General features: G+C 37.1%; 1 protein-coding gene across 4 annotated transcripts in view; it reads left to right on the top strand.

Annotated features, from left to right (window-relative positions):
* Positions 1 to 26,932, top strand: part of MON2 (MON2 homolog, regulator of endosome-to-Golgi trafficking) — a 76,269-nt gene that overhangs the window by 7,130 nt on the left and 42,207 nt on the right. For all 4 annotated transcript variants that reach the window (XM_054199307.1, XM_054199304.1, XM_054199315.1 and 1 more), the window contains exons 2-11: positions 8,523 to 8,586; positions 13,256 to 13,383; positions 14,252 to 14,383; positions 17,317 to 17,446; positions 17,992 to 18,089; positions 18,752 to 18,877; positions 19,615 to 19,809; positions 20,552 to 20,676; positions 21,061 to 21,200; positions 23,737 to 23,890. In XM_054199307.1, the coding sequence (XP_054055282.1) occupies positions 8,523 to 8,586; positions 13,256 to 13,383; positions 14,252 to 14,383; positions 17,317 to 17,446; positions 17,992 to 18,089; positions 18,752 to 18,877; positions 19,615 to 19,809; positions 20,552 to 20,676; positions 21,061 to 21,200; positions 23,737 to 23,890 (1,292 nt within the window). The remainder of the gene's footprint in view (positions 1 to 8,522; positions 8,587 to 13,255; positions 13,384 to 14,251; positions 14,384 to 17,316; positions 17,447 to 17,991; positions 18,090 to 18,751; positions 18,878 to 19,614; positions 19,810 to 20,551; positions 20,677 to 21,060; positions 21,201 to 23,736; positions 23,891 to 26,932) is intronic.

Below are 26,932 nucleotides of genomic sequence, written 5' to 3'. Positions count from 1 at the left end.
TGATTTAATCCCCATCTGCCTCTCTTGGCTTCCTGAAGATTATAAAGGAAACCTGTAGCAGAAGTTGGAAGTTCTTGGTGACTCCAGTTCTCAACTAGTGCCCAAACTGTCTTTGTTGTTTCTTTTACCAGGTGCCTGGCAAAGAGGCATTGCTGTCTCTGACTGGGTGACTCTGAATATGGTATTTGTGGCAAAGCCTCAGGAGTTCCCTAGTCCCATCTGTTCTGATCAACAAGCTTGAAGGCAAAATTAGTTTGAACTTCAAGTGTACATCTCCTAAAGCTCTGAAATGGGATGTTGTTTGTTTTTTTTTTTTTAATGTAGAATGGTGATTGTTGTGCAAAAGTAGGTAATGAAAATTCAAGTGCTCAATTTCAGTGACTTATAATCAGTAGTGTTGTACTTGATGGATCACTCAGAAATTCGTTAATGGTAGACATGGATTCTCTCAAGATATCCACGCACTACATACATATATATATATAAATATTAATATTATATATGTAAAATATAGTGTAGATGTATAATTTATATATAATCTAATACAAAATACAGCGTACATCCTGATTCTATCCTGAATCTGTCTGATTTTATTTACATCAGGTTCTATCTGACTGTGGAAGTATAACTTAAGAAGTTGTTGCTAATTGGCTGTGTTTCTTTTGTATCAAGTCTTGGTTAGCTTTTTTTTTTCTTTTGGTCTACATCAGTGCTGTTCAATAATGAGTTTTCTTATGTTATTCATTCTTATTTATTCTGTTGATTTATGTGTGATGGTTTTTCCAACTGAGGTGTAACATTTTGTTTGTCAAATGAAAATTCTTGATGTTAAATATTTGTATTTAATTATCTTTACCTTCACATTCGTGTTAAATGATGTACCTCCAGAGGCAACAGCTCTGAAGCAATTTAGATAACAATGGCACCTTTCCTGGCATTATTGACTATTAACCTTCAGGATTCTGAATTGGTTGCTGATACTGCAAACTGACAATTTCAGAAGATTAATGGACCAGAGGAGTAGTCACTTCTGTCAAGAGAAAGAGCACTTTTAATATGAGGCCAACTAATATAGTTGCACTAAAGATGGAAATGAACAAGGTTGTGTGTTTTTTAAAATACAAAAACTGCAGTATCATAAATCTTGAATCAGTGGAGAAAGTGTGTAATAGAATCAGTTAATGCTTTTATTTTTTTCTCAAAGCATTGGAGCTCTGGTAATTGAGAGTGGCACCATCCTTGAGTAGTATTAAGTGTATCAGGAGTTAGTTTGGTATCTTCAGTTGTTGTTGTGCCTGTTGTTGGGATCAGAAATGTACGCTATTTATTTCCTTCATTGAGCACAAGTAAATCATGATGTAGAATAAACCAGAGCAGTTTTCTTTCTGTTTCAGCTAAAGTGTGAACCGCTGAAGAAACTACTTTGTGTATGGATAGAGACTGATGGTCTGTTTGCAATTTGTTGTCTTTGTATGCTAAATGAAGGTAATACAAACAAAAGCAGCAAATATTTTAATTTCTCGATTAAAAAAAAAGTAGGTTAATTAGGTTGTTCAACTAGTCAAATAAATCAGACGTTCCAAACTTAAAAAATTGGAAAACTGTAACTGGTTTTGTATTGAAGGTTTTGTGATGGTGAAAGTGGTTTACCAAAATACAGTCTTCAATTTATAGGAAAATTAGTACTATTTTACCATGATAGCTAAGATTCTGTGGAAGAAAAATTATAGCGAGAAACTTGTGGAGGAATTGCAGAACATGAAGTGTTTTGAAAGGAGCATTATTGCCTTCAGTGTTCCCTTCTTTCTTTCTCTATTTGTACATATATCCAGGGTGGAGTATACATCTGAACAGCGAATGCAAACTGCTTCATGTTCACTATAGCCTCCCTTTAGGCAGCTGTGGACATTAACAAGCCCTCCCCTTAGTCTCGTGTTCTTCAGGCTGAACAAGTGCAACTCTTCCAGCATCTCCTTCTCTATTGTTCTCCATCCCCCAGCCATCTCGATAGACCTCCACTAGACTTGCCCTAACATGTCAATGGCTTTCTTGCACTGGGCAGGCTAAAACTGGACGTATTCCTCCAGCAGCAGTTCCACAAGAGCCGAAGAGAGGGAATGACTCCCTTCCCTTGACCTGCTGCCTATGTTCTTGCTAATGCAGCCCAGCATGAAGTTGGCCACCTTTGTTACCAGGGCTCGTTGCTGGATCTTGTTTCCACTTTGCTGTCTACCAGGACCCTGGGTCATTTTCTGCAAAGCTGCTTTGCTGTCTGCAAAGCCATCCCCCAGCCTGTACTGGTGCATGGAGCTGGACTTTGCAGTGGCCTTTGTTGAATCTCATGAGGTTCATACCAGTCCATTTCTCAGCCTACCTGGGCTCCTCTGAATCTCTGCCTTCCCCCCCAGTATGTTGAACAGTACCCTGAATTTAAATTTGTCTGCAGACTCTATGCTATAAGGATGTTAAATGGTATTAGCCCCAGTATCCGTCCCTGAGGAGCACTACCAGTAACTGGTTACCAGCTGGACTTTATACCATTTGTAATAAACCTTTGAGACAAGCTTCCACCCACTTTACTGTCTACTTGTCCTTATCTCACCAATTAGACTATAAGGATGCAATTGCAGATGTCATCAAAGGCTTTGCTGTAGTCAAGGTATAAGGTATGTAGTGATCTCCTCTTACCCACACAGCCCATCATCTCATTGTAGAAGGTAGTTGGGTTGGTGAGACTCATGCTAAATTCGTGTTGGCTGTTCCTAATAATCTTCCTGTCCTGCAAGTGTCTTCCAGGAGGATTTGTTCCATAACCTTCCCAGAGAGTGACATGAAGCTGTAGTGCCCCAAAAGCTCTTCCCTGCCCTCCCTTGAGATGTATGTGGCGCTTACTTCTCCCCAGTCATCAATAACCTTCCCCAGTCACCGTGACCCTGATAGAGGGTGTCCTTTCAATGACGTTGGCCCTTGGGTGTATGGGCTTATATGTGTCCAGTTGATTTAAGTTCTTGGTTTGTGTACTCACTGCCTGTATCTGCCTTTACGGTGGGTGGTGCTCCATTCCCAGAGACTCTGCTGGTAGGCTTTGCCCCAAGCCAGTAGAATGTGAGCAACCTCTAACCCGAATACGTTAAATCATTCAATATAATAAATCCCTGAGAGTGCACAGTGCTGTCAGATCAGAACTGGCATTTCACCAGTTTAAATCACAGGTAGAATGAGTATATATAAAAGAGAAAGGTCTGAGTAGGGATTGTACTCCTGGGGAGAAAGATAAAAATACAGAAGGCAAGTACAGTGCTTTTTCACACAAATGTGGTATACTGGAGTGCTTTCATGAGGTTGATTTAGTGTGGAGCTTTTTCTGAGTGTGTCCTTTTCCAAATAATAGTTTAGCAGTTCAGTAACAGTCCAGAATGTGCTTTTGCAAAGCAAGCCAGAATAACAATGAAGTGAATCTGTACTTTAGACAGGAGGATCTCTTATCTAAACTATTGGATATAGGGTTGGTGTTCCAGTTGGAAAGGCAGATAATGATGAATAGGAAAAAATTGCTCTTTTTATTTCACGTAATAGGTGTGGAAGTGACCATAGATGACATATATTACTCTCATCCAATCTCAGTAAAAGGTTGGCAAACAATATAATGTAAATACCAACACAGACCATCATTCCTGAGAGCTTTTCTTTTTAGAAGAGAGAAATCAAAAGCTTGTGTAGTGAGAGCTGCAAACCTTACAGCAATTTTGGTATTTCTGGAGATAGCAATTTGCTCTGAACATGCAATCAGAACACAAATGGTCACTCAAAACATTAGTGGTGAAAATTCTTTATTTTATTACTTTTTGGTAACAATACGATCACATTTAGAAGCTCATCAAAAAATATATTTAATGTTGGATCAATCCTTAGTAGAAATTAGTACATGCCTGGTTAATACATTAAGTATTTTTATGTGCGTGTATAATTTTTGGTTAAAAAAAAAAAAGGGTGCTAATTGCGAGATACCAGTTTCTTTGAAGATCAGCCAGTTGATCCTTTTTAAAACCTTTTTAAAAACTCCTTTTTGAAATTTTTAAAAAATTGCTGATGCGGTAGAGACAGTGGGTACTCTTTTCACTTTCTGAAAAGGGTCACTGGTAAGAGAGAGATCTGAGATTCAAGTTTTGTGTCTTCTTTCCCTTATGAAAAGTTAACTGCGTTGTTATTTTTCAATGAAAGAAGGGTAACTCTTTCACATTTACCACAGAGTAAGGGCTGTAGGGATTGCTGTGGAGCAATTGATATGCTGTCGGATCACATCCCAGCTGACCCTGCGGTCACCCTCTGGTATCTTGTTTGCCTGTCTATGTGCATTGCGATAGGGCTCCATGATGTCTTTGCCCGTGAGAAGTAAACCACTAAATAATTATACAGTTATGTGTTCAAGCATACGCCATGCCATGATTCCTTGTGGCCATTCTTGGGCTGCCAGTTAAGATTATCATCATCATCATGGAGTTAGCTATAGTGGTATCTTTCACAGACTGATCCACTGCAGTTGGGTTTGCGAGCTTTCAGTGTCCCTGAAAGACAGATTTGAGGAACTGATGCCTTTTAGATGCCCTTATTGCTCTGCTGCTGATATGGGTAGCTTGCCTTTACATCATCCTGACCAGTATGTAGTAGAATTGCATACCCCAATCATCCTAATACCTCCATATGTTATTTATGAGTTATAGATCTTTATAGTCTGTGTGCACATATTTTACATGGAGAAACTTAGCTCTGGGACTTGAATGTTACCTGGTTGTTGGAAAATGTTGATTCTGCTTAAGGGAGTCTTTGCTTGCTGAGTGCCTGAGCAGAAATTACCTGTCTCTGGTACCTGGTTGGTGATTTTAGCCCTACACAAGAGTTGAAATTTCTGAAAAGTTGGAAGATGCACACATTACATCTAATGTGTGCATCTAACGCCAGGAAGGCTGAAGTTCTTCCGTGTTTGAACTGAGAACTGAGAAATCCGTGAGGAGGGGAAGAGTTTTGGATCTGTGAAACTCTTAAAACTGAAGTTGAGAGTCTTTACAAATTTCCACATCCCGGGGTGTCTTATGCAGAGAACATCTGTCTATACAGTAGCTTTAAGGTGAGGTTCTTGGGAAGCTGTGACTGTTGTTGTCAGACCATAACTTGGCAGAGGAACTTCGAGACCAGGAGGCAGATATTATGCCTAGGCGTCTTTTCAGTTTACTTGCAATGGCACTACGTGTGTCTTGGGTTTTTTTGGTACATAAATTCTCCATTTGCCTTACTTTGGTTTCTGTGAAGGGTGATTTCCACGTGATCAGCAAATACTTGGTAAGTTCCAAGGAAGCAGAAAGATGATGGGGCAAGTGCTTGAGCCTGGAGGGTCCTGTTGAATTTTGCTGTGAGATTATTGACTGCTTGTTTAAAGGCAAATCAAAGTATTCAGAAGAGATTGACCTGAATATGTGCTATCACCGAGAATCAATTTCTGTTCTTCATCAATATTTCCCCTCACCAAACAGGGTGCTGTAGTTGCTTCAGGAGAAACATGAAACAAACCCAAATAATGGCAAGCATGTGTTTGAGACACTGTATTTCTGTCCATTTCACAGTTATTAAAAGTAGCAGAATAGGAAATATAATTGATGGAAGGTTTCAGTCTTGAGCTGTGTTATGTTACAGGAATTACCTGTATTTGCTTCTTCTTAAAATTAAAGAGATAACTCGCTCATTAATTGCGGTGCTAAGAGAAACTCTGATAATGTTACTTTAAAAAGTGGCGACTGCTTTAAAAACATGGTGGCTTATATTTGTGTGGAAGTAAATTATCATATTTATACCCATAAATGCACAGTATGATGCTGGCCATCTCCTCGATTAGTGTTTTTATAAGATTCTTTCCTAATGGGGCGGTGTCCTGGAGAATGCTATAGTAATTTCAAATTGATGTAAATTTATAAACTTAGTAACTTGGCAAATTGAAAGAGATATGAACAGGTAAATTGATGCAATCCAAATACACTTTTACACTGATGTAAGCAGAATAGCCAGATAACTATTTAGAGTCTCATTTTTTTCCTACTGGTTATTCGTGATCAACCGAAGTAATTTTTTGTAAATGTTAATATGTGGTCTTTTTTACATCTATAGTGGAGTAGTGGGGGTTTTTTTGGTAGGATGTGTGCAGTGTAATTAGTTTTCAATTGTAATCATTTTGAATTGGGATTCTAAATAGAAACCAGAGCATAATGCAGATAATCATAGAATTTCCTACATCTCATGGAGGAAAAAATATCTGTTATATTCAGAGCAGTAGTTGTTGTTTTTCTAGTAGCTGTTGTTTTGTTCTACCTTAGTTTTAGAAAAATACATGCTATTTTATGTAAAGCTATCATGGAAACAACTAACTGGGAGACGTTATGTTGGAAATAATTTTTTCCTTCTTCATGCAGAGTGCACAGCATTTGTGAATGTCACGTGTGTGGGCAGGCTTAATATTTCCTTGGTTCAGAGTGAGTTTGTCACTCCTGGCAAGAAAGAAATCGATTGCCAGTAGATGGTGATGAGGTTTAGTTTGAAGATAATTGAAGTTGGACTGTGACAAATCCTTCATATTAATTAATAGGAACAATTTGTTGTGACAAGATCCCCCCTAATTAGCTGACAGTTTATAACTGAAGAAGAACGGGGATTGACTTGAAATTTAGACACTTCGACACATTAAGTTAACATAATTAAAATAAATGAGAACTGCATTTGGCACTCCTCATTTTAATTATGTGAAAGATATATTTGCATGTCTCTCTGTGCTCATTTGAGCGTCTTGTATGTTAGTTCAGGCACTGTGGATATTATTCTGTCTGTATTTTTAAAGTAGAAACACTGCGTTCAGCAAAGCTTAAATAATTTCCCAGAATTTCATTAATCTCTTCAGTGATGCTAAGGCACTCTTTCTATGTTTGTTTTGGGAAATGGAGGGGGGAAAAAAAAAAAGGAAGTTGAAAATTTCAGTTCCACATTTCTAATATAGCTATTTTGAGAAATATGTATATAAACTCTTAATTAAAATATTTGATTTTCGGTTTATACAGTCATCTTAACCTGACTTTCTGGGAAATCTTGTTGGAGTAGTGTTTGATGGAGGGGAAGTATTACTGCTTGGTAGAACTTCATGTACTGTTGCTTTCTTATTTCTGCTGCCGCAGCTTGTCTGCTTCTCTAATCTGTTTTCTACAGTGATGTCACATTTCTTTAAATAGTAGTATCAGAGGAAAAATGGAAATGTTTGGTGTGGGAAGTACACAGAAATATGAAGCTGAAATAAAAGGGGAAATGTACTTTCAAATTTCAAAATACTTTCAAAGAGTATTTTCCAGCAATTTGTGTCCTATTGCTTGGGAAAACCTTTTGCATTTATTTTGGCGCACAGTGTATTGAACATGATTCTTTTAATTGTTTCCAGAAGTTTAAGGGAATTAAAAAATGGAAATTTGCAATGTATTTTTCTGCTTTTTACACAAAACTTGACAGAAATCATAATTTTGAAATACGAAGCCTCGGTGTGATGTTTTCGATGTGGCTTGATTTCATTAGAAAACATGACTTTAGTGATTTCTGCCGGGAGGTGTTTGTGGACAATTGAAGAGAGAAGTGCTTGTCCCTGGCAGCAGTAGGTGATCTTCTCAGTGGGCTGCTCAGCCCTGCAGCTCCTGGTTGGGGTCCAGCCAGTCCGCGTGCTCCCATCCCTCAACCTGCGCGTCTGCGGCCCCCGGTCCCGCTGCAGGGGTGCACGAGGGAGAGGAGGATGCTGTTGGTCTTACGGTCGGACTTACGGGGAAAGGGGAGGAACTGTTCATGTGGATTGTATGGCACGTCAGGAAGATTGGAGAGTGTTGTTAGGAAGGTTTCTTCATGGCACTGCCCTGGGATAATTTGTATAAGGAATTCGGGGTACAAAATCCATGGGAAAATCGCTTCCATTCTGATACTCGTAGTTAGTAAAAATTAGCTGTCAAACAGAAAATACTGCTACCCAATTGGAAGAACAGTGATGAATATTCAAGTTTTGTGCACCACATCCAGTTTATTAACTGGATTTCATTGCTTAAGTGTCAAATATTAAGCATTGATGTAATTACTGATATTCTCAGTTTCTTTAGTATTTCAATCTGATGAATGTGACAGATTATATGTTGTGGTAGTTGTTTCACAGTTTGAAGTTGTTTTTATGTTTACTGGAGATTTTTCTCAGCATTTGTAGACTGAAAAGTAATAAAATAAAAATTGTGTTTTCTAAAAATTCTAAACCTCAGAATATACCCCTTCCTGTGGAATTCTGGAAGGGAATTCCAGAAGGTACAGATTTCACTTCTGCACTAGCTCTGCTTACTGAAAACACTATAAAAATGTTTTTGCTTTGAGACGATACACTTTTATTTATTATAGGTATGCTTATTTCTTTCCAGATATTGATGTAGGAAATAGCATCTAAACTACTTATTTTCTTTCTCTTACAGGCTGCTGAATCAGGAATAATAAAAGTGAAAACAATAGCTGCAAGGAACACTGACATTTTGGCAGGTAATTATTTGCAAGGCAATGGGAAAAATAAATCTGGGTTACAGATCAAAATGTTAAAAAGATGTCTTGGATATGTGTAATAATCCTACATGTCTTTTAGTGTGTGCTATATCAGGGATGCTTTACTTTTTGGCACCTAGAAAAAATCCAGTAGCATGAGAATTTTTGAATCCTACTTCTGTTTATTTCTTGTTAGTCCCATACTGATGCTGAGGAAGGTCTCCATTTTCAGTTGTAGCTCTACAAAAGTAACCATCCACTTATTAAAATAGGATTAAATGCTTAGGCTCCAAATTATCAATATCTTATTCACTGTGTACGTTCACCACAGCTGTTGTTGAGTGCTCTGTGTGGAGTTCTGCAGTGCGATCCTCATCTGTGTGTTCAGTATGAGAGTCTAGCCTTTGGAGACTTGTACCTGGCAGGCAAAGTTCCCTCTTAATCTGCGACAAAGTCATTCAATTTGAGATGTACCATTGCCTTGAGGGACAGGAGATATCTTGTGAGTTGCAGCTTTGTAAGTGCTTAAAACAGTATCTCTGATTTTCTTCAGCTTTATTAAATAACATGTAAATTGATGGCTTCTTGCCAATTGCTGGTGAAGCCTTCGGCCAGATTTGAATGTCCCTGTATTAATATTTGAGTGTCTACTCCAGCTGTAGTCAAAATCCTTAAAACACTAAATTATTTAAAAGGTCTAAATGAAATAGATGTATAACTATTTCTCGTTTTGAGGTATGTAAATCAGATATTGATAAGGAGGCACTTTCTAGAATTATTTGAAGTAGCAGTCCCACCCCTCAGTATTTCACTTTAATGCCTCTTTTTTATTTGTTTATTTTCTTTGTTTTTACTGCTGTCATGAATGCTGACATAAGTGGGAAAACTATGCCAGGTAATGTCAGCTATGCATCAAAATACACAAATGAACAAGAGAAATCTCTAGTTAGCCATTTGGGAAGCTGTCGACATTCTTTGGCATATTACTGTGTAAAGAACTTTATATTTTAGAAAGCTAGTTTGTAATCCTGCAAAACTCTTTGTTTTTTAGTCTTAATTTCAAAGCAGAGAGATGTGAAAGATCATTGATTTTGGGCATGGAGACACAGTCTTTACTTTTATCTTTCTGAGGGTACATTTTCTGGTATTTTGTCCAATTTTGTAAGTACTTTTCCTTTGGAAGGTTTAAGATAGACTGTAGTTGGTATTTATTTCATTCGTCAAAAAAATTGCACAGATTTGTTGTTACGAGGTTTGGAAAACCAGCAGGTCCTAAAAGTTATTTTGATTAGTTAATCTTTGCTAATAGCATAATAACCTTTTTCCCAGTAAGAAACTGCAGAAACAGAGGGGAACATATACTTTGCCTGCACATTATCTTAACTTTCCACGGTTTAAACACAATACCATTAAATATTCCTAATTCTTTATGGACTCTTATATTTTCTAAAGTATCATCACTTGTAACCTCGTCTTGTAGATAAGTTAATGTCAAGATCTCTGTTGTCTTCCTACCTGCTATTTAAAAGTTTTTTTGGAGGAAGGTAGTATGTATGCTTTAGTAATAATAAAGCTGCAAAAGGCTACTGTAATTGTGAAAGCTAGTGAAGTAAATAATTTTTGACTGCTAGATGATTTAGGAACATCTACTAGGCATTCTAGTAATCCAAATAAATATTTTGATCAAGATATGATTTTTCTTTATATGTTGATGTAAACCGTCATTTCACTCAAATAGATGAGAACAACTGTATCAGGTTGTTTTGCGTAAGCTGACCTGATGCTTTCTTGAAGCATTACAATGTGTAAGATTATAATTATTAGGAAAATAGGTGATAATTATTAGGAAATGACAAATACACAGAGGTATTACTATGTCTGGTGAGTTGCGTTTAACTTGCCAGAACTCTAAAGTCATTGATCTAACTTCTTTTTTTCTTTTGGAAAAGTTAAGTTGAGCAGTTTCAAAGTCTTCATTCTTGGAAGTCTGTGTATGCTTTATAATTTATTTATGAGAATTTGAATAATTCCGAAAGAGAAGTCAACTTGTGCTTTATATCACAAGAGATACATGTGAAAATTCATTTCCACATAGCTCTGAGATGTGCAATTCATACTTTTGTTTTAGTTCTTTATTTAGTTCTTTTAAAAAATTAGAGTTATAATCTTATCAATGGAATGAAGGAGTAAGTTTTACTTTCCCAAAACTTCTATTTTGATGTGGTTCATTATGATAGATTTCTTTTTCAATATATTTTTACAAAATTTTGGTAGCAAAATGGAAACAGACCTGGATATAAGAAAAATTTGGTGTATTTCAAGACTGATGGTAATAAAATGATCGGTACCAAACCAGATCTACGAAACATTAATTTTTAAGCTTAATAAAAATCCTTGTCTAAATCCTGTTGTGAGATTATTGTTTTTAATGGATTATAGGAAGAACACTGTGAAAGGTTTAAATTTTTCTGTCTTGTTATCTGTTAACTCTCATGCCATTTTTGCCATTCAGAACTTTATCATTAGTCTTATGTTAAGGATAAATGTTTTGCGGTATCTTTTTAGAAATTTTGCTTCCTTCTTTCTGCTTGATGGGCAATTCAGAAACTTATATGAGTGAAGAAGCATTTGTGCCCATGTTAGAATGAACTCTCTAGGCTCAATCGGCCACGTGTTGTAGGTGTTCATAGATGATAAAGGCAGCTTAAACATCTAGCTTACATGTAGACACTGACAATTAGATGCCTAAATTACATGTCTAAATTCAGAACAAACTTCCATATTTGATGAAGTAGCCAATGTTTTGGTTTTAATCCGAGAATCATGGGGTGTTTCATAAGAGAATGGCATTGGTGGATATGGTTTTACTGTATATTTTAAAAGCAGATTTATTTGCTTTGTAGTTCAATAAAAAAAAAATGTTGACATCAAAGCAGATTGTTAAACAGGCAGTGAACCGATGTATTCATTCACATTTATGCTCACAGTTTAGCATTTGGTGCAAGGTCAGCCTCTGTCAACTGGACATAGAGCCTATACTGGCTCTGAAGAGACTGATGAAACTATGGACTGTATATGTGTTAATATCACCCTGTAAGAGCTATTACCTTATAGAAAGTTGGCATCTATAATTTATACAAGTCTTATTATTTTCATAGAAACTTGTTAGTCATGTTAGTTAATGCCTCAGTTTAAAAATATCACTAAAATATATTTTTATAGCTTTTATCTTGATATTATTTTTTTTCCAAATCAGTTGTAGTCATACTTAATGGCTCTTGAGAGCCAAACTTCAAATTGTTCAACTGAAAAAAATGAAATTGATCATGTTTGCATTTTTATGTGATAATGTATCTTTTGTTTGTTTGTGGTAAGATCTGCGCTCTAAAAATGTGTGTGAAACTTTTTCATGAACGTATTTGTCTTATTACACATGGACTAAAACACAGTGGATGACATCCAGTATAAGAACACACAATGAACTTTCAACTGTGAGGAAGTTTTTAGTATCTGTAATGGTGATGAACAGCTAAAATCTTAAAAGTTTTCATGAATGAACAGCTACACACAAACAGAAAAACACTCACTGGTCTGAGTCATGCTTTCCATTCATATTTCAGAAATATTGTCTTCCTTTTTTTTTTTTTCATTTTGTGAAGCTTATCTCAGATTTCTAAAATTACTTGTGTGGGGAAAAACTTTTTAAAATGTCAGTGTGGAATGTTGTATTCATTGTGAAGATTTTTTTTTTTTTCCTAAAAGGTTGAAAACTTTGCAGCCAGATTTATGTACCCAGGATACAAACAGCCCAGTCTCTTTCTCCTCCTCTTGTCAGTAGCATTCTGCTATCAGCCTGGAGAAGAGAAGGCTCCGGGGAGACCTTATAGCAGTCTTTCAGTACTTAGAGGCGTATAGGAAAGATGGGGAGGGACTCTTTATTAGGGAGTGTGGCAATAGGACGAGGGGTAATGGTTTTAAACTGAAAGAGGGGAGATTTAGATTAGATATTAGGAAGAAATTATTTACTCTGGGTGTGGTGCGACACTGGCACAGGTTGCCCAGGGAAGCTGTGAACGCCCCATCCCTGGAGGTGTTCAAGGCCGGGCTGGATGGGGCTTTGAGCAGCCTGGTCTAGTGGGAGGTGTCCCTGTCCATGGCAGGAGGGTTGGAACTAGATGATCTTCAAGATCCCTTCCAACTCTAACCATTCCATGATTCTCTTCCCCCTTGTTCCGTGTGCTCTTCGTACCATGCTTTGTGTTGCTTTTGAATTCGGTGCTGAGGTGAAGCAGAGCAGGAGAAGGCTAACAGTCTAAAGCTGCTCACCGCTCCAAGGCCAGAGAAAGCTCTGGGGTGGGCAGAGCCTTACAGCTTCTTACTAACCAAATGGACTCTTAAGTGGACATTTTGGATTTGGAAAGAGAAAGTCACTTGAGTGTGTAAGAGTGCTTGAAGGTGCTTGGGATTTGAGCCTCAGCCAGGGTAATTATGGAAGTGAGCTGTGGCAGCCCAGTGTCTGTCTTCACTTGGCTTTTCCCTGTGGTGCAAGGGTAAATCCCAAATTTCCAAGACTGGAGATTGCTTTTTGTTAATAGATATGATTAACAAATTTTGCATTGTATTTTTCAAAGTATTAACCGTTGACTGCTTCCATGTCTCTTTTTGAAAGCATTGAAAGAGAACAGCTCAGAGGTAGTGCAGCCTTTTCTAATGGGTTGTGGAACAAAGGAACCAAAGATCACTCAGCTGTGTCTAGCAGCCATACAGAGGCTCATGTCCCATGAAGTTGTTTCAGAGGTAAGATTAATCTTTTCATAAATACATAAATATTTCAGTGTGAGAAATACAGAACTCAACCTGAAGGTGAATGCTTGATTTTAGAAGGCTGCTTATATTATAATGAACATAGTCTGGAAAATATTTTACTCATATCTGGTTTTAAAAAATTGTAATTTAAAAGAAAACCTTTTTGACCATTTAAAAAAAAAAAAACAGAGATGAGGAAGCATTAGTAATTTCTAGAAGGAAATCCATGAAAATTCAAACTAGCTCATTTCATTTGCATTCTAACACTGCAGGAACAGAATATGTAATGATCCTGGATAAATATAATTCTTAAAGTTGCATCCACAAAATTTACTCTGTATGATAACATACTTATACTCTATATGATATTGTCTTTTTGTTACATTTTACTTTAAAAAATAAGATAAAATGGATGCACATTTCTCATGATTGTAAATGTCATGGTGTGTTATGGTACTGCATGTATAGTGTGTGAAGAAGCTGATGAAAAAATAATGTTAAAATATACTGTCAGTTGTGCTCGCATAATGTTAAATTACACTGGTTTTTTGCTCTGATATGAATGAATTTTGAGGGTAAAATGTCTTTGTACTGTCTCTTCTATATCTCCAAGTAGAAAATGAAGTGCACACTTTGATTTTAACTAAACATTAGAGATTTCTGTCAATTCTTTAAAAATATTTTGGGAAGTTTGTGACAATGAAATTGGCTTTATGTTCTCAATGTAGGCCTGTGGTATAGACAAACATGCAAATTCAGTTATGATATGCATTTATGAGAGTGCTATTCTTACATATGTACACATGATATACCAGTATGTAAATATCTTAATTGGTAGCAAAAAATTATTTCTTTGTAGGCTGCAGCAGGAAACATTATTAATATGCTTTGGCAACTGATGGAAAATAGTCTTGAAGAACTTAAATTGCTCCAGACAGTTCTTGTACTTTTAACAACCAATACAGTTGTGCATGATGAAGCACTGTCCAAGGTAAGAACTTGTTATTGCCAGCTATAGTACTTCAAATATTCAGGAGGAAAAACAGGGAGAAATTTTACGTATGAAGCATCTGGAAATAATGGAATAGGAGGGAGCTTTCTTCATTCTGTTGTGCCCCTATTATCTTTATATCTACACTTTGAAAATGGGATTGCTTTTAGGTTCCTTTTCAATCTGTTTTTTTTTTTTTAATTCCTCCACCATAATACATTTCTGACTTAACGGGAACCTTAAATAAAAACACTGGGCTAATGCCCATCTTTCTCATCTGCTAAATTCGTTGTATGTATGTTTTCAAACTGAAATCAGAGCACATAGTGCGATGTAAGCTCTCACTAATAAAGCAAATATTAGAAGAAGCTGCCTGCCACCCTGCCTTAAATCTCTTTCAGAAGCAGTCCAGTTATTGCTCTTTCAGTCAGAACTGAAATAACTTTATTGTATGATTTTAAACATGTAATATTTTAAATATTATGTTTCAACTAAAACAAAAAATAAGGATTCAGATCGATTTTAATTTTAAATTACAAGACGCTTTGCTTGTGTACAATGTTGTTTACCCATCTGTGGATTGTGGTGATGTGTTTAAAATAAATTCCTCTTCTAGATTACATTTAATATTTTTTTTGTCTTTAAAGTGAGAAAGACTTTTTATTTTTAAAGAAATTATTCTAAATTGCTGTCTTTGTTATGCTCTGCCTTCAGAGTATTGGTTTAATATCAAAGCAATTTTTTTTTTTTTTTTTTTTGTTGAGAGAGAATAGAATTGAAGAATATTTTTGAAGGCATTCCCTTCTAGTGGAAGGTCTTCAGTGTTTCTTTGCTTCTGGTTTTAATGAAATAACTTCCTAGCTGGTTAAATGTGAGAATATTAAAAATGTTATTAATCTACTTAACCAAGGGAAGGAAAACATGAAAGGAAAACAAAGCTAAGTTACAAAGGTCTGCTGAAGGCAGGGAGATAATGGAAAATGTATAAAACCTAGAAATGTCAGAATAGAAACCTCCTAAGGATGAACGGTTTGTCAGTAAGTTCTTTTTTTACTCAAGTAGTCAAATTATGTCAAAGACTCTTCAGCATTATCTTGTTTCTTTTGTTCCAAATAATGCTCATGTTTCAAATGAGGTGCTATGTTCTTGGGGCAGAAGCATGATTTTTGAAGAAAATGGAAATAGTTTAGAAAGTGGGATTGTCAGTCATTAACTAGGTAGCAGATGTTCTTTAACAACCTGCAATGTTGTCTTTTCATCAAGTTTGAATCTAGGCTCTGGGCAGAGACAGTTGCTGTTTAAGCCCACCGTACCTTTCCCTTCTGTGTGTCATGTATCTGCTTCTCATCACTTCTCTCACTTATTCTTCTTCCCCTGCCTCCATATACCCTCCCTCTCTTCCCTACGTATTCTTAGGTTCTTGGTATCTACATCCTATTTTTGGTGTGTCTTCCAAACACAATTTTCATCATCCTTTATTTGTTCATTTCTCTAACGTCTAGAAACTTTCTCCTTTTGGACACCAGCCACAAGAGCGTGTGGGCGCAGCAGTGTCAAATAAGTAGAGATGGTCTTTCCCAGCACGTCTTTCTCTTTTCTTGTGCCCTGATCGAGAAGCGTGCTCACATAATACAATTACTGGAGAATCTAATTGCTGTACTCCTAACAATTTCCTTACTGCACGTTAAAATCTAGTGCGTTTAGAAATGTATAGTCAAATTTGTGTAGGCTCTGACGGGTAAAAAAAAAACATTCCTGACAGAGCAATATCCTGTAAAACTTCTTGGTGTTGGCCAAGGCCTGAAATTACCAGAGTTTTTCTCAGTTAACCAAATATAAGCATTACTTGGCGTGGGTAAAATGCTGCGATGGTTTGTTTTTTTTTTTTTTTTTTTTCCCGCCAAGATTCTTTTGAGAAATACCTGAAAGTTGTTTTTTCCCATGTTGAAAAGTTCTTAGAGAAAATCAGTTTGAGCAGATACATATTACATATTCATGTTTCAGCTTGGCTGGTTTAAATTAAGAAAACTACTGGTAACCCATCTTGAAAAGCCCCTTAATACAGGCACTGCTATTAGGTTATTAACCTGGAGAATCATGCAGTGTCTTCTGAAAGTCTGGAGGTATATGCGATTGTATTGTAAAATTTTGAACTAATATGGGGATACCGCCTGAGCAGAGTCCACAAATCATTTACAAGAAAAAGAAGCAAAAGAAAATTCTCAGTCTTGTGTGGCTTAGAGCATACAGTGCTGTGGCCGGGTGTGGTTGGGGTTCATGGAAATGCCAGAACGCAGAATGAGGACAAAAGAACAAGACGTACCGGTTTCATTACACATACAGATGTTAATTTTCAAAATTCATACTTATAAGTAAGTATTAAACTATGTGTTAGAGGTAATACAAAATCCAATGGGAAACAGTATTCAGGTCACTGCCAGCACAATGACACATTAAAATAAGCACCTTAGAGAGGAATAGTAGCAGTTGAGGCAACACGGTTGTTAAAGTATTGAGATTTAATGTAGGAGAGGAATGGCATTTTAGCTTTGGAGTTGACTGACCTTTCTGTGATTAACCATATAATCCTCATGTCCTTTTGACATTAATATTCATACAAGTTGTTTTATGTGGTTGATTACTGTGTATTCTCTGTATGATGATTGTAGTTTATTGGCATATCAAAATGTCTTCAGTTAATATCACTTGAGATTACCTTTGGGGAGGAGTAATAAAGAGGTTTTTGGCTAGGGTAATCCATAAAATTTATTCTAGTTCTTCAGATTTAAAATGATTAAAGCGATCTTTTTTTCAGGCAACCTTTTGACAAACTGTAGTGGAAAGCATTCCTCAGTCATCTGTCTTGATTCTTACCTGAAAGATGAAAATATATTATTGTAACGTGATTTTTATTTTTTATTTTTTCCTTTCAGGCAATTGTACTTTGTTTTCGATTGCACTTCACAAAAGATAATATCACAAATAACACAGCGGCAGCTACGGTGCGGCAGGTAGTTACTGTTGTATTTGAGAGAGTGGTTGCTGAAGATGAACGATACAAAGGTGGGCATGCTTCTTACTCTGCTTGCTTGTATTAAGCTGTTTTTTGGACATGCATCAAATGTTTATCCTTTTCAGATAAAGTAGTAGTAAAAAGCCTATAAACATTATTAAAAAAATAAATCACAGACATCATGAATTTTTACTGCTTTTATGTATTTACTTGTATTCAAAGGAGATGAAATCCTTAGCCATAGTGTTAGTCCAGGTCAGCAATATATAAAACCTAGATTTTTTCAAGCTGTGAGAACTGGTCTTCAGGTTAGTATTGTGAAGGAATTTGAAGTGAGGTTGTCATTTAAGGTGAAGGTAGCTTAGATTACAGAGTGTGAAATACATGGCAGTAGTTTGAAGAGAACATTTATGGGAAAGAAGTGCTTGGTAATTGATGATCTTTAGTATTAAATTTAATGTTTATTTCTGTAGACATGATACATTGCAGAGAATTACCTGGCCATTCTCCTAGAATCTTTTTGTAAGAACACTTAATATGGACTTGATTTTCAACAGTTCCTTTGTTCACAAAAGTAGTTTTTGTTTTTACACAGACACTATTGACCAGCCAGTTGCAGTTCAAGGAAACAGTAACAGAAGATCTGTCAGTACGCTGAAGCCATGTGCTAAAGATGCATATATGCTTTTTCAGGTAGTTGGGGAGCATATATTTATACATTTGCAGTTATGACTGGGTGCTTCTACATCTCTGTAAGAAATTTCAGAACTTTGCTATTGGCATATTGACAGTGTCCTTAACCAGAGCCTCAGGCTTTCTTACACGCATTTATTTTAATTGGCAATGATATGCTGTATCCCAGGGGGATGATTGGAAAATGAAGACAAAGTGGCCTAGGAAAATGTTTTACTATAAATCTTAAATAATAGCTAAGCATGCATGTCTGCATTAAATTCAAGATTCTTTTTTCTGTGAGCCAAATGCTCCTACTATTGTTCAGTCCTGCGTCTTGTGCTTGGTATTGTATATTAAAGCATGTAATGAGAAGTAGTAGGTGTATTCATCACACTGCTAAAATCTTCTTGCCTAAGCAGAATCAGTGGTCTTGAGCTATTTTTGACGGCAGAAATGAACACAATTACTATGAGGATACCAGGAAAGTTTAAAATTTCTTCTAAAAAGTATTTTGCTTAACAATTTGTATAAAAGAAGTATTTGAGGAAAAATTATGTTGAAATCGGAAAGTTACTCATTGCAAAAGAGGGAGAGAGTGTAGATTTTGTTGTAGACTCAGAAAGCTTATACTGATACAGGACTGTGCAGAGAATGTAAATGTTTTTGTGTTTCTTTTTAAGGATCTTTGTCAGTTAGTTAATGCTGATGCTCCCTACTGGCTCGTGGGTATGACAGAAATGACCCGGACGTTTGGCCTTGAACTTCTTGAGTCAGTCCTGAATGACTTTCCACAAGTGTTTTTACAAGTGAGTCGTTCTTGGAGGGAAAACAGGAAGACTTTCATTCACATGAGTAGTAAAATTTACACTTCACTAACTCCTCTTTAATTTAGTGGGAGTATTACTTTTCAAAAGTACTCGTAGCTTTTACATGTTGGGTTTTTGTGATAGAAAAGTACTTCGTGCTTTTTGTCCACTTTTTACTATTCTATTTGTGCATTTTGTAGAGCATGTTGTACTGTGTTTCTCTTTTTGTTTTGCCGTTTATATCTCCTCCAAAGATGCATTTTCTTATCTTGCATGATTTATGACAGCTCTGCAACTTAGTTTATGGCATTGTTATGTCTATGAAAACAGAAACCTCACCCCATTTGCAGAGCAGCAAGAATCATGACTATGAATTGTGTGGATCTACTGCATATAAATGCACCATGATCCTTCAGTAATGTTTTAGCAGACAGTCACTAAATTAAAAAATTTAAATATATAATAAATTATGTATTATGTCTATTTCAATTTGCAAAATGGAAGAAGAGGGATGCATGGTATTAACATGACCATGTCATTTCATCATGCTTTTTGTTAGCTCTACAATGGTGTCTGCTGTTCTTCCTTTTCATTTTCTGAGCCTGTAATTTATACAAAGATTTGCATGACTTCAGAGTGCTTGATCATTACAGTAAATATAAATAAGATGCATAATCAGAGCTACTGGTAGCAATTAAAGAATATCTGCTTATAATTTGCTCTGTTTTCTTTTTCAGCATCAGGAATTCAGTTTTCTGCTTAAAGAAAGGGTATGCCCTCTTGTTATAAAGCTCTTCTCCCCAAATATCAAATTCAGGCAAGGTTCCAGCACGTCATCTTCCCCAGCACCAGTGGAAAAACCGTACTTCCCCATCTGCATGCGTTTGCTGAGAGTAGTTTCTGTTTTGATAAAGCAGTTTTACAGTTTGCTGGTAAGAATACGTTCAAATTCTCCTTTATGCAGTTCTGGTTTTCTATGTATGGGCCAGTACTGGGATCAGTAATAGTATTAATTAGTTCTTGGGAACTGTTGACATGTACTGAGGAAAGAAAAGTCTAAATATTCTTTTTCTCATATGTGTATTTGTATTTACCTGTATTCTACATGTATGATTTTATTAAACATGGCTTGTATGAATTCTCAGAGTAGATTAGCTGTTGTCTTTTCTGTACTTAACTGCCTTTCAGTTAAGTTTTTGGGAACCTTTTGATCATTTTATATTCTTTGCCTAGCTTTAGATAATGTTGATTGCTGTGCCTTGTTAATACTTGCTAAGAGGCTTTTGACTTGTGTTGCTAAAGCTGTTGACAGAATGTGCATAAAGAGAACGTGTTCAGCTGTTCTTATCTCCCGAGTTTTAGGTATTTGCTAGAAAAGCTTTTTTTCCATTTCCTTTGCTTACTGTAGTACCTGTAAGAACTTTAATGCAATATCTGTGAGGAATTTAACTCCTTTGATACAATTACATATGTGGTGTTAGCTTGCCACAGATATTATGATTATTAGGTTTGTTTTTTATATAATTTTGTGTAAATGCTTGTTGAAGGGGTTTTTTAGCTCTGTGCAGAACTTGCTGGGATAGATCTCCTAAGAAGAAACAGAGGTTTTTATGAGAAAATATTTTGTAGGAGGCTTTTTCTTGTAATTTAATTACTATAAACTATATATTTTAGGTAACAGAATGTGAAATCTTTCTGTCATTGCTGGTTAAGTTTCTGGATGCAGACAAACCACAGTGGCTAAGAGCTGTTGCAGTAGAATCTATTCACAGGCTTTGTGTGCAGCCTCAGCTATTAAGGTATTAAATATGTTGAATTTCACTTTTACATAAAATTTAAGAAATCTTTTTATTTTTCTCTTGTGGAAAATGCTTCCTAAAACATTGTAAATATGTAGAAACTTAAATACAATAAACTCTTCAAGATAATTTTTATAAAGCGTTAGGCAATGCTTATTATCCAGGAAAGGCTGAATTACAGTTATTTGAGTATTCCAAATCCTCTCTGTCTTACCTGTGTCAAAGGAGCGTTTAGCTAAAACTAAATACTATTATTTACCTAAATATTTGCAGTTAAAATGTGCTTTTAGTCTATAGTTTGGGGGGGAGGGGAGTTGCTGTTAAAACATGCTTTTATTCACTAATTTGTCAAATACTTACTATGTTTTAAAAAACACTTTCCAGGTCCTTTTGTCAATCGTATGATATGAAACAACATTCCACTAAAGTTTTCCGTGATATTGTGAATGCACTGGGGTCCTTCATCCAGTCCCTATTTCTTGTACCAAGCACAGGGAATGCATCAGCGACACCAAACCAAACTGGTAAAGCCTTGTCCTTACTATCATTTTGAACTTTCCAACGTTTTCTCGTAATAATGCATTCTGATTTGATTCAGTATATATATTTGGCTTGGTACAGATCTGTACTTCCATGTTCATTTTGGTGAAGAGCTAGCTTGAGACAAACCAGTGTTTTCAGGTCTGGTACAAAAGATGATTTTATCTACGTGTATTATGGGGAAGACCTAGTCTCCAGTCAGCAGAGCAGTGCTCCTGCATTTTTATCTGCTTCTACAGTGCCCAAGCTCCTTGGTTCACAACTTTTCTGAGGGAATTAATGCTATTTTCTGACTATAACAAATTTGTCTGATTTCTGTCTCCTTGTGTGGGGTTGTCATTTATGGCAGTGTACAATTGAAGTAGTAAGAGAGTATATGTTTGCTTCCTCCTGGAAGGCAACAGCTTCTGGATGTTCAGGGGCAAAACTGGACTGAAGAAGCCAAGAGGCAGAAATATAGATCTGTGTTTTACAGATGATCTTTGCTTTTTCTGTAAGCTGAAACCAGTCACTTACTGAAACTAAACTTGATTGTCTTTTCTTGCAGCCAGGGTTTTGTCATTTTACTAGGTATATTTTTATTTCTGTAAGAGGAAATGGTGCTCCTGTTAATGCCTTTGCAGGTGCTTACGCCCGAGTTAAGGCTCTCTGCTTCATCCCATGATGGTGGAAGCAAAGGCGTCAGCAACAAGCAACATAACAATAATTTCTAAGGGTGTCTTTTGACGTGCCTCCTTGAAAGAGATGATAAACAGATAGTCAAAGTATAATTATTATCTATCATATCTAATACTAAACTAATGAACATTAAAAAGTCTGGCTTTAGACTCACATCTTCCAGGGTTCACTCCTGACGTCTGAATTCCAAGTCGGCATTATCATTGGTAACGTGAAGGAATTTGTGTCCGTAGCTGTTGTTCAATACCTGTCTGTACAGAAGCCGATAGAACATTTCTATTAGTATTATTTCTGGGTTAGTTTAATCCACTTAAGGTAAATCGGAAAAGCACTTTTCATCATGTAACACGCACATATGAGAAGCCATCCTAAAATATTCATTCTCCTGAAAAATTTTGCCTTCATGTGAAACAGCACTGCAGCAGGGCCAGAGCCTTAGTGCTGTTGCTGTGTCTCTGGCTTGTTGTTCCAGGTTTTCTCCTTTACCTTTCCACTTCTTTCTGCCTGAGTGTTTCTCATGTCTCTCTGCATGCATTTCTTTTTCTGCCTCTTTTCCTCCTATGGCCATGTCTAACATGCAAAGAGCAGATCGATGCAACCTAATTTTCGAACTGAGTCTTCTGATTATAACAAAGGTCCTGTCATAGCAGGCTGTCTTACCTTATCTGTAGTTGGCTTTTGAGCCTCAGTTTTGCAACAAGGTAGCTCTTTCATAGGAGGAGTTGAAAGCTGCACCTAAGTTCTATGTCACTTTTATTATACTGTTATAATGTAAACCTTTTTACCACTTCAAGGAGTTACATTGATATAAAAATAATTCTATATGTCTAACTGCTCCGTGGGATCACAGAAAATGACACCAGTCTAGCTGTGTTTGTGTTAGTGGCAGTGTTTGGTTAACTATTTCTGTTTAGTAGTATGATTTTTGTTGTTTCAACCTGTTAAGCTTTTCTGTGTTGAAGTGTCTACATAGGCTTCTGTGTGTATTCATATTGCCTAGATTAGTAGTTTGATCTCTCTACATATTAAAAGCGACCACATGAAAATGTTATCAGGCGCTGTGAGTCACCTTCTTAGGGACTCTGCCCTTCTCTCCCCATTGTCTATACAGACAGAGTCTGAACTCGTGCTACCTACTCCCAGTAAGTATAGACCTCTTTCTATACGTAGGAAGTGTATATATACAGAATTCCGTGTTCTTTTATCTGCTTTTTTTTTTGGCTTCTTAAAGTGGAACCAAAATTTGTTCCCTCCTAGCTGTTGTTTGGCACATTGTCAGCTCCTCCCCAGTGTGGTTTGTTTTCTTCTGCCTTGGCATGGAACAGAGTCAAATGTTGCAGTTCTCTCTTTGAGTTTCTTCTTGTGGCTTTTCCATATCTGAAACCTTGAAAGTTTATGATTATCTTTGTTCTTGGAATGATTAACCTCTCTTTCCTACTACTGAGTTCTAGATGCAACTATTCAAATAATCCTTAATTTTTAAATACCTGTCTGACTCTTCACTAAAATATGTATTGTTTTATTGAGACCATGTAAACTTAGTTCATTCGCAAAATGTTATGAGTGCTGCTATACCTTTCACAGAAGCATTTTATTCTGACTGAAAATAAGGCAGTTTGCATCAATCAATTCTGCCTTTTAAACTGATTACTTTGTACATAAGATCGTGTTTTAGACAGCAGAGGGAGCTCAAAAATAGTTTTTTTGTGTTGGTGGTGGTTTTTACTATTGAGCAGGGCGTCTCAGATTAATCCATGTATCTCAACTTAAACATAGAAGAAGGATGTTTGCTAATCACTAAAATTAGATTGGTTAATTTGATCACTTTGTTTTTCTGAACAGGAAGCAATGCATCGGGGAATACTGGCTCAGCACAAACTAACCAGGGAGTGCTTGGAATGGGAGGAGGTGCCACTGTATTACCTGCCTTTGAGTACAGAGGCACTTGGATACCTATCCTGAATGTAACAGTACAAGGCAGCGCTAAAGCTACCTAGTAAGTACCTCTATCTTTTTGAAAATGTGTATAACAAATATTTTTATTTCCAACTTGACGGTTTAAGGATTTTTTTATTAGTGAATATTGAGGTCTTCGTTTCACTGGCATTGAGGTATATTATGGATTTTCTTTTTGACAGTGCCATGAGGTGTCCTGATTTTTCGCTATTTTGTCCAAATTCTCTGGATTCTGATCCAAATGTCCCCTGTGGCTTTAGCATCTGCTGAATTTATTTTTTTCTACCATACTGTTGCTGTATTACATCTTCACTTTTAGGCCTCACTGCAGTACATAAAAATTTTAGAATATCTTTTGCTAGGTTGTGTAATCGCAAACATTAGGGGCAATAAGCAAATGGGACATGAGTAAGAGTGAAAAATAAAGTTCTTACACCAGCTTTACTGTATTTACAGTTTTTATTGAACAGGATATAGTAGATATTTTCCAGGTTGTCATTCTAAACAATATATTGACCTATATATGAAGGTTAGACTGTGGATCCTTCTTAGAATGATCAATTATTTGGTCATGACTTTGTATAATGGAGATCGTGTTCTCAATTTAGAGCTGTGAATACGACATTACTTTTGAAATAATGGAAGTTGTTGAAGGTCAGTCTCTTCCAAAGTGGAAGTTATTTGTACAGCCTGTGAAATTTTGGTATACCTTTATCTGCCTTTTAGACACAGGACAAATTCATCCTCAGATTTCAATTGTTTAACGTGTGTGTGTTGAACTTGACTTTTTGGTGTAGCAGTGGCCATGAATGTTATTTTAGGTTACCTGACTGTTCTCAGGAAATGCAAATTTTTAACAAAAGTGTATGAAAGCTACTTCATGCCTTGGCCGCCTACTACAACCTCCTGCTTTGCTTCTTTTTTTTCTTACTTTCTATTCTTAACTGGCTCAAGAACACTGCAGACACCATCATAGTCTCCTGTGCTGCTCTGAACTTTCTTGTGTCTTACCTTTGGGTCCCTCCAGTGATTCCACGATTCCCTCTGAGTAATTTTTGCATTCTTTTTTTCTTCTGTGTAAGATTACGGAATTGTTGCTAGCATGTCTTGTCAGCGGTTTTTTTCCTATTCTTGTACTTTTATCTGTAGTCCCTTCATGTAAGGAGATGACTAACTGTGTAGATTTGGGTCATATCCTAGCATTGATTCTCTCCTACTGCTGTGTTTTGTTTTAACCCCAGCTGGTAACTAGGACCATGCAGCTGCTCACCACCACACCACCTGCCTTGTTTGGATGGGGGAGAGAATCAAAAGAGTAAAAATGAGGAAAAACCCGTTTTTTTATCTTGGCTGAGATAAAGGTTAAAGACAGTTTAATAAGTAGAGCAAAAGGGGTGCACACAAGCAAAGCAAAGCAAGGAATTAATTCACTGCTTCCCATGGGCAGGCAGGTGTTCAACCATCTCCAGGAAAGCAGGAAGACAAATGCCATCACCCCGAAAGTCCCTTCCTTCTTCCCCAGCTTTATATACTGAGCATGATGTCACTTGGTATGGAATATCCCTTTGGTCAGTTGGGGTCAGCTGTCCCAGCTGTGTCTCCTCCCAACTTCTTCTGCCTTCTGCCCCCTAGCAGGCTCACTGGTGGGGCAGTAGGAGGAGCAAAAAAGGTCTCAACTGCTTATCAACAACCAAAACCACCAGTGCGCTATCACACAATTCCCATCCTAAATCCAAAACATAGCACTATACCACCTGCTAGTAAGAAGGTTAACTCTATTCTAACTGAAACCATGACAATGACCTCTACCTCACAGGTACAGTTATAGAATCATAGAATTGTTTAGGTTGGAAAAGACCTTTAAGATCATTGAGTCCAACTGTTAACCTCACACTGGCAAGTCCACTGCTAAACCATGTCCATAAGTGCCGCATCTACGTGTTTTTTTAAATATCTCCAGGGATGGTGACTCAAACAGTTCCCTGGGCAGCCTCTTCCAATGCTTGACAACCCTTTCTGTGAAGAAATTTTTCCTAACATCCAATCTAAACCTCCCCTGGCACAACTTGAGGCTGTTTCCTTTGTCCTCTCACTTGCTACTTGGGAGAAGAGACCGACCCCACCTCGCTACAACCTCTTTTCAGGTAGTTGTAGAGAGCGCTAATGTCTCCCCTCAGCCTCCTTGTCTCCAGGGAAGCACAGTTCCCTCAGCCACGCCTCGTAAGACTTGTTCTCTAGACCCCTCACCAGCTTCATTGCCCTTCTTTGGACATGCTCCAGAGTCTCAATGTCTTTCTTGTAGTGAGGGATGCAAAACTGAACACAGTATTTGAGGTGTGGGCTCACCAGTACCGAGTACAGGGGGACAATCACTTCCCTAGTCCTCCTGGCCACACTATTTCTGATACAAGCTCGGATGCTATTGGCCTTCTTGGTCATCTGGGCACACTGCTGGCTCATATTCAGCTGGCTGTGAACCAACACCCCAGTTCCTTTTCTGCCAGGCAGCTTTCCAGCCACTCTTCCCCAGGCCTGTAGCACTGCATGGGGTTGTTGTGACCCAAGTGCAGGACCCAGCACTTGGCCCTGTTGAACCTCATACCACTGACCTTAGCCCATCGATCCCTCCTGTCCTAATCCCTCTGTAGGGCCTTCCTACCCTCAAGCAGATCAACACTCGTGCCCAACTTGTTGTCATCTGCAAACTTACTGATGTTACTTGATCCAGATCTTTGATAAAGATATTAAAGAGAGCAAGCCCCAATACTGAGCCCTGGGGAACACCACCACGTTGTAACTACAAACCCCATTAATAATTTTAATTAGAGCCATATATATGTACAAACTTATTTGTGGATAGAGGGTGAAATGTTGACTGTTTGATATACCTATCCTGCCTATGCCCCAAGATATCTAAGGCAACTGTCTTCAGGAAATGAGAGGTAATAAGTGAGGTGTTGCATGTCTGGGAGAAGGAAGATCCTTTGTGCAGAGAAGAGTGATGACACTACAATATAAAAATTTCTTTGGTATATTGTAGCTGAAGTCTAGGCTTTTTAAGAGTAGTTTGTAGAGCAAATGG

The sequence above is a fragment of the Rissa tridactyla genome, chromosome 1 (assembly GCF_028500815.1).
Source record: "Rissa tridactyla isolate bRisTri1 chromosome 1, bRisTri1.patW.cur.20221130, whole genome shotgun sequence".
Lineage (NCBI taxonomy): Eukaryota > Metazoa > Chordata > Aves > Charadriiformes > Laridae > Rissa > Rissa tridactyla.
The sequence above is the reverse complement of the archived record's forward strand: the minus strand, read 5'-3'. Positions and strand labels throughout refer to the sequence as shown.